The 8,420-nt window shown below is 38.5% G+C and overlaps 1 protein-coding gene across 1 annotated transcript; it reads right to left on the bottom strand.

Annotated features, from left to right (window-relative positions):
* Window positions 1-3,027: 3,027 nt before the first annotated feature.
* Window positions 3,028-7,233, bottom strand: irx2a (iroquois homeobox 2a). Its single transcript, XM_077207032.1, has 5 exons — window positions 6,775-7,233; window positions 5,318-5,720; window positions 4,393-5,058; window positions 3,971-4,040; window positions 3,028-3,690 (listed from the first exon to the last, which is right to left on the bottom strand). The coding sequence occupies exons 1-4, from the start codon at window positions 6,991-6,993 to the stop codon at window positions 3,991-3,993; spliced, it is 1,338 nt and encodes a 445-aa protein (XP_077063147.1). The 5' UTR covers window positions 6,994-7,233; the 3' UTR covers window positions 3,028-3,690; window positions 3,971-3,990.
* Window positions 7,234-8,420: the final 1,187 nt, after the last annotated feature.

The following is an 8,420-nucleotide window of genomic DNA, read 5'->3' as shown; positions in this document are numbered from 1 at the left end:
ACCACAGGGGGACTTTAAAAGTAATAAACGTGACGTGGGAGATCCCATCATATCATTGCACTTGATTCATCCTATCTGACGACGGCAGTAATTATGATAGCATACATGTGTGTGGAAAAAAAACTTGATTGTGTCAGACCAGTGACATGCTCGCAGCAGTCCAAGCTGATGAAGCTATATAAACTCATCAGAAAGTATAGCCTATGCATGACACCAATGTTGCATCACATTCTTTAATGATACGGAGCTTTACTACACAATAAAAAATGAAGGTATAGCACATTATAGCCTATATAAATGCGTATATGTATGGATAACGTTTTAGTATGAAACCTATAAGGAGTAACTTTTGTCATTTTGCGTTAAATAATTCTGTCTTTGCTTTAAGTGCTTGTAATCATATCCCCCATTTTGAACCTTTTAATATTGTAAGTTTTAATTAAAAAACTATTGAGCGTGTGAGAGAGAATATTTAAAGATATTCAGTTACCTCTCTTATTAGTGCAAACAGCGACATATTAAAAAATAGCATTCCCCAGGCCTGCCCTCATCTTACAGCACGTTACTGAGCCATCCACACCCTTCATTAACTCTCCACCAATATTTTTCTTTCTTCGCTCCCTGCTTTCATTGTCATTTTGCCACTTTTTAGGTTAAGTCAACCCTCCTTGATCATTCATGGACATGTTTTTTTTTTTTACAAAGTAGCACACACACATAATACATATCCAGCCATGAAAAACAAAATGAAAAAAAAATAAATAATAATCTTAGCAATAAGTGCATCGCACTTTCCAAAAGCACGTTGTATTCTTTAAGCTGACAAGTTGACAAAATCATTTACCGTTAGATTTGCGACTATGCGTAAACATTATCAAACGTGAAACATATTGGAAAATAAATATCGGGCAATAAACAGTAGATACTAAAACAACTTCTTTAAAAAAAAAAAAAAAAATAGGCGATGGATTTTAGATGAGATCTACTATATTTGTCTTCTCTTGGCAGGGACAGCACAGTCAGTTAGAGGCCGAATAGTAAGCTGACGGCTCTAATGATCTTATTTAGAGTCTAGTGTGGACAAACTCTCTCTCGTGCCTTGATCAGTCTAATGGGAGGACATCTTCTATGACACCTTTATGGAAGAACCGACCCAATACTCACTTTAGAGCTTCGGAGACTTTGATGTAGCTTATTAAACCCACATGTACTCGATTTGTTAATACTTTTTCTCTCCTTTCCTGACCTGAAATGTTATTTACGACCTGACTCTAATGGTAGATTAAAGTTGTAAAGATAAACGGTGCAGAATAGAGAGAGACCATTAGAGGCAGCTTTCAGAAAGTGTCTTAATGCGCTTGCCCTCTCCAGTTGGATTCACTGAACTATGTGGGGTCAGCATGTGTTGCACACACACACACACACACACACACACACACACACACACACACACACACACACACACGGAGAGAAAGAGGAGTTCAGACATTTTTCATAAAATAACTATCAAATGAATAAGGCTTTGAGCGTTTTCGTTTTAAATATGTTGTTATTAACAAATACCAATAGCTGCACTAATATATAGTCATCGTATTAGGCTAGTTCAACTCGAAAACGCAATTTTATACGTGGCATAGGCTATATGTGAACACGTGTATCACTATCACAGATTAACAAAAAAAAATATCTTTACTGAAGTTGTCAAATATCTAATTTTAAAAATCAAATTTGGTGCCGCAAATATGTCCAATTTATAACGGGCTTTTTGCGCTCCTTTACCTCACCTTTACCTGATCCCAATCAAACAGAGGTGGTTGAACTTCTTTGATGTTTTCAAAGGCTGTTTTACAGAAACAATAACTCTTTTTATTGAGAACAAATGTTGACATTTGAAGGGAGTATGAATGTAAACCGCCTGTGGTGCTATTTTGACAACAGTGGGATCCCACCTGAGATTAAAGGCTGAATTTCAATAGTTTACCTCTAATAATGTCGATATGCACAAGCGCAACACACTTCAAATGACAAAATAAGGCGTTATATTATAAAAAAAAAAAAAAAAGCTGACCTGAATTGAGAATGTGTTAAGGCTGTAAACGCGCGTAGAATATTAATAAAATAAGAATCACTGATATGAAACATTTAATCATTAATCCTTTAGAATCTGTATTTACATAGCCAACGATTAGCTCTCTCTCTCTCTCTCTCTCTCTCTCTCTCTCTCTCTCTCTCTCTCTCTCTCTCTCTCTCTCTCTCTCTATATATATATATATATATATATATATATATAGGATATAATACAATATAATATATTATCTAACTATGATATTACATGATACTATTATATTATATTAGCCTATATAATATTATATTTGTACTAAAAATATATTGTATTATTATTTTATATATTTGTGCACAAATATAATTGCTGTATAAAGGTTGTTGAGGTTAACACACAGTGAGCCGCAGTAATCTGTTTAACTAACGCCTTTACAATTTGAACGGGGTGGCCCGTATAAGAGAGACGTCATTGCCATCACACAGGCGCGCGGGCCCCATTGGAGCTGGCAGATGTTTAGACACGATTTTATGGATCGTTCAATATCGGTCTTTAATGAAGCCCGACTGACCATCTTAAAACCCCGCCGGGAGCTCATAACGCTTCCTTTCCAGCCCTGTATTCATCATGCTGAAAAATAGATGAAGGCCTGGATTATAAGCAGCCTCCATTATTCACTGCCATCAAGATCACATTCAACATTCACGCTTCATATTCAGAGACACTAGATATTTGAAATAATCTTTTGTAGCAATTAAAAAAAAAATAGAAACTTGAGTGTAAATTCTAAATGATGCATGCATATCATTTGACGTAATTGTATGATCTGTATGTCAAGCCTAAATATGTCTGTTACATGAAGTAGGCCTACGACACGATACTATAATTCATCATGGTAATGTATTTAAGGATATGAAAAAAAATATTACAATGTTTTCAAGTTTTCAAAAACAGTCCACACTAAATAGTGCCAGTGCAGACTAGCGCATTTTATTTACAATCAGAGATATAAATTAGTAAAATTCTCCTTGTTAACAACATTGTGTAACTTCGGCTTTTTTAAATAAAAACCAATCATAATTTATTTACAAAACAATGTCCATTTAACATTGCAATACAACTTGCATAAATTATAGGCATTACAAAAATAAATATCAAATGTATTCCACTCTTAGTCAAGTTTATACCAGTCCCGAGTTCTCGTTTACAATTCACACCTCTAGCACATAAAGTCTTATAGGAAATCTATAATGTCCCGCGTGTACATGTAACCGGTGGCAATGAAGCTACTATAAGGATCCTGAGAAATAAGTTTCCTCATCGAAAAGTCACATATGTTGGGAAAAAAAGTACTTCATCGATAAATGAAAGATTCATCCAAATCAGACTGGCTGTGCCTTAAAAATCCGCTTTTCTTTTCTTTTCTTTTCTTTTCTTTTCTTTTCTTTCCTTGTCTTTCATTTCCCGTATTCGAACGTGTAATTGTAATATAGGCAGGTGCTCTGTAGTTCGTGGGTGTACAGTGGCACACAAAAGGATCCGCGTAAGGAGCAAATGTTAGTTTAAAACAGCTTGGGGAGGGAGAGAGGTGATGGCTTGTTCGCTTTGTTCAAAGCAATTGTGACACCTACCTGTGAACCAAGGAAACAAAACCTACATCAGTCGAATTTCGATAGAAATAAAAAAAGAATCAAATAAAACTATTGCGTAAAATGTAGAAATCCATACATGTTCTAAAGACAATGTATTAGTAGATCGGAAGGCCTCGTATTTATAATCAAAACAGTGGAACATTAGTTGACAACAACAATGCAACTGATGAGGAAGTGGCCGTTGGAAACATTCCAATTGTGTGATATATTATGATATTGTGATTCGAAAAAAAAACTGCACTTAAAATTAGCGACTTACTTGAACGATCTTCCTCGTCTTTAACTCGACAGGTAAGACTGGTGTCTTACTGTGAAAACCTCGGTGGGGTCTGTAGAAAATGCAAACCCATTTTAGTAAAGGGAAATAGACTACACCGTTGTGAAAGCTTAAATATGTCCATATAGTAGCCTTGTCGATACCGTTCGATTATGAGAATAAATACTTTGAGAAAAATACATGTCAAGTTCAAACAATAAAATAAAAGCAACAGCAGAAACTCGCGACTGATCAACATGATTCTATAATAGCAAGAGGCTTCCAATGAAATCAATTGCGCGGTTACATTACTAGTTGCATTTGACATTTTACTTAATAGGCATTTCGTTAAATAACATTTCAAACATATCATATCATATCTAGCTGGCGAAGATCAACAGTATATATATGTACCCTTTACGCACCTTTTTTGGATTCTGCATTGGAGGACCTGAAATGTTGTTCAGTCTGGTTTGGATTAGTCTTTAGTAGGGGGTCGCAACTCTGTTTGTGCAGAAGTCCCTCCCCAGCTGAATTATAGCGCAGTATCCCTTGGCCCTGCAGCGGGCTGAAGTTGCCATAGTTTGTGTAATTACTATAAAACGGAGAGGTGTAATAAAGAGGTCTTCCTAATATGGATGTGGCGGGGTAGACTGCGCCCGCCGGGGACGCGCTGGGCGCCGTGGAGGTCAAAAGGCCAACGCCCGGGGGACAGTTCTGTCCCAAGTGCTGATGCTGATGCTGCTTTGGGTCCGAAGTGGCGATCTCAGCTAATGACCATAGTTTAGGTTTGACGGTTTGGTTTTGACCGTCCAGGCATGTTTTGTTGGTGCTGTTTCGGGTGTCCTCTCGGTGATGATGGGTCAAGAGAGGGGCCCCCACCCCAGTCAGAGGGGGAGAGGTCACCGGCTTGGGTGACGGGCCTCTATGCCTCTCATCACGGCCCGTGTCGAGATCGCTCGCGTCGCATTTGTCCTTGGTATCAGGCCCAGAATCACAAACCAGGTCCCCGGTCGTACACGTGACCTTCTCTCCGTCCGATTCCACTGAGCAGGAGTGATCTGTCAGGGCATCGACGTGCAAACTGATGCCTGCAGACAAAGACAATACAGAAATGAGTTACTGCTGTCAAAACTGGCGTCTCGAATAGCTTACAAAACTTTTAAAATTGTGTTACGACGTTAACGTCTTAATTGTACAATTATTGTATAGCATGCCGTTTTATGTCAATTCATTTAACATTAGGCTACAATACATGCATTGTATAACACTGGCTATGTAATGCACACCAACAGTAATGCATTTAAATTAAATCCGCCTATGATGATTACAATAATAATAATAATTTACCTTCGTCCTCCGCAGACGCTTCGCTGTTGTCTATGGTTTTATCCGTTCGCTCATCTTTTCTCTCTCCATCGCCGTCGTCTTCATCCTCATCTTCACTTTTATTCCGCGGTGCCCATGTCATCTTGTTCTCCTTCTTGAGTCTCCGTCTGGCATTAGCGAACCAGGTGGACACTTGCGTGAGGGTCATTTTCGTGATGATGGCCAACATGATCTTTTCTCCTTTTGTGGGATAAGGGTTTTTCCTGTGTTCCTGCAGCCACGCTTTTAACGTCGCTGTCGCGTCCCGCGTGGCATTTTTCCGGTAAGCGGGATCATTCAGCTGATACGGGTAACCGGGACTCCCGTACGGGTGATAACTTATGGCTCCAGCCATCCCCGTAGTGTGCGCGTCATACGGTGACCCCTTCAAAAATAAAAATAAATAAATACATGTTTTCTGTCAGTCATCTGTTATTATTATTATTATTATTTGTAAACCATTTTTTGTACAACTTCATAGGCTAATTCTTAAATAAACATTGTATTTTAAAATAATTATTTTCTCGATTAATCATTATTTAAATGCACATTAACTAATGATCTGTTCTGGATTATACAATGCTAATGTTATTAATGAATGTTATTATAAAGTGTAACCAAAAAATATAATAGTAATAATAATTAAGCCAATAAACAATGATTAATCCTTCATGCAATTATCAGAATGCACAATTACATGGGACTGGGGTGGATAACAGATAATGGGTAATTGCAGCCATTTTGCATAATCACCAGGCTGACTTTCCCAGTGCTCTTTCGGTGTCAGACGCATATCAGCGAAGCGCAGCATTACAAATCCTATTAGAAAACCACTGGATATGGACCGTTTTTACCCGCTTTCATGTGCCATGTCATTAGCATTGCAATTCATCAATTGACGATTAAATAACGCCTATTTAACTGCGCATCATTTCAAACCTCAACTCAGTACATTTTTCCTCTGCAATTGTACACTTTTTATTCTTACAGTTAATTTTAAAATATCGCAATCAATAATTGCACCTATTGTCTAAAAATAAAGCGGTGTAAATAAGGCCTATTAAGAGTGTAAAAGTAATCTGCAAAAGTGGGCCTAAGAAATTAATAATTAGACACGCTGTTATTGTTTCTTATAAATAAACACGTATTGACGCATGTACATTTTATTCTTGACTTTATTGCGATTTAAAACAACTTTTAAATTGTGGCCAGCTGTATTCTGCACCCGAGTAACACCGAGCGTATTTGTATTCATGACCTGCATGAGCTTCCCTTTGAAACACACACACACACGCGCGCGCGCCCGCGCGCGTATGCATGCAACTCCCGAACCCACAACCAAAACTATAACCATGCAATCATGCAATATTCATGCATTCCTATCAAGAACAATGACTTGTGAATGGCGACGGCTCTGCATCCACAACCGGGCTGTTTACCATGTAGGACGGGAATCCCGTGGCTGGATCTGTAGAGTAGGACAGAGGGCTGGAGAATCCGCTGGCCGAGGTTGTGAACGCAGCTGATCCGGGGTACGGGCTGAACGCTGAACCGGACGAGGACCGGGCCAGCTCCTCACTCCTCGGGGCGGTCAGCGGACAGGAGTACAGCGCCAGAGAGCCCGGGGGCTGGTAGAGGTAACCCTGAGGATAGGACATTATTCGAGTTTCTCTCCAGTAAAGGAAGCAGGAGGGCAGGAAACGGCCTGATCGATAGAATCAGCGCATTTAACCGCCGCGCGCAGGGATAAACTAATAAAAGAAAATAAATAAAAGCGCAAAAGAGGAGCGATCAGCAGAGAGCCGTCATGGAGATCCCCTAGCGTCCGTTTGTTTGTAGTGCTCGGGAGTGGAGAGTGAAGAGTTGCTGGAAGGAGCAGGCGAGTTTCTGAGAGCATTGGAGAAACAGGAGCTGTCAATCACAGCTCATCTAAATATTCCATCTCCGCCCCCTCTCTCGCGCTGTGAAATGCAATTCCGGAACAAAACCCGCACAGAAAGCAACCCGTGCGTTCTCGTCGTCGCGTTCCCGTCGTTTATCTATAGCATTTTTCTTGCTTTTTGGTTTATTTCAGTCGCTGACGGATGACATGATGCCACATCATTTGTTTCTTTTTTAAAAAATGGCTGAATAGGTTTTGGTCGTCAGTACAGTCAGTGTATTTGCATAAACACATAAGAGTAGTAAAAAAAAAAAATTCTTACACTTCTACTTCTAATTGCACATTTATGTTGTATTTTTAATTGCTTGCACCGCCTATACAAAATAGCTTTTACTTTTTAAATGTAGGCTACAACACATAATGAAATGCATGCAATAGGCTAATAAATATCCAAAGAAATCATGTACAATTAAATTAGGCTATCTATTTTGTCTCATTTGGTTTAAAACACGTAATCAAACAAAACACAAATCATGATTATGACTGATGACGATTATTATTATTATTATTATTATTATTATTATTATTATTATTATATTACATATAGGATCAGCAATATTTCCCAATATGGATTGAGTGAATTGTGCAGTCATAATTCACGAACAGTAAATACAATCAGCTGAACCTTCACTACACCTTCACCTTTACCGTCAAAATCTGTTCTGTCAATTGTAATTATTGTAACTCGGAGCTCTGTAATGTAAAAGGCACTTTTTAGTCGAAGACGAATTGAAATCAACAGCATGTTATAGTGAATGTGCTGTTAGAGATAGTTCTGCTCGTGTGTGAGTTGTTGCAGGAGCAGTGCGCGTTCAGGCCGGTGGGAGGTGTGAGTCTTCTTCCACTCAGCCCGTCATATTTCTCCTCTCTAATCGCAGGAGGTCTTCCGTCCTGACAGCACGAGTTTTTCTTCCACAATCCACATACCTGTAACATGTATTTAGAATTAATAGTTTGTCTTCAACACGTCACTGTTCATGACACGAAAACACACACGGTGAAATTATAAATGAAATGAATAATGTGGTGTGATAACGACTAATAGCGGAACGGGATGTGTAATATGTTTATTTGACTTTGCCATTTATTGTTATTATTATTAATATTATTGTTATTATTATTAATTTTAAATTAATATACATT

Source organism: Siphateles boraxobius, unplaced genomic scaffold (assembly GCF_051911475.1).
Source record: "Siphateles boraxobius isolate OS27281-9 unplaced genomic scaffold, OSU_SipBor_1 12, whole genome shotgun sequence".
Classification (NCBI taxonomy): Eukaryota; Metazoa; Chordata; class Actinopteri; order Cypriniformes; family Leuciscidae; genus Siphateles; species Siphateles boraxobius.
This window is presented reverse-complemented; position numbering and strand designations above follow the sequence as displayed.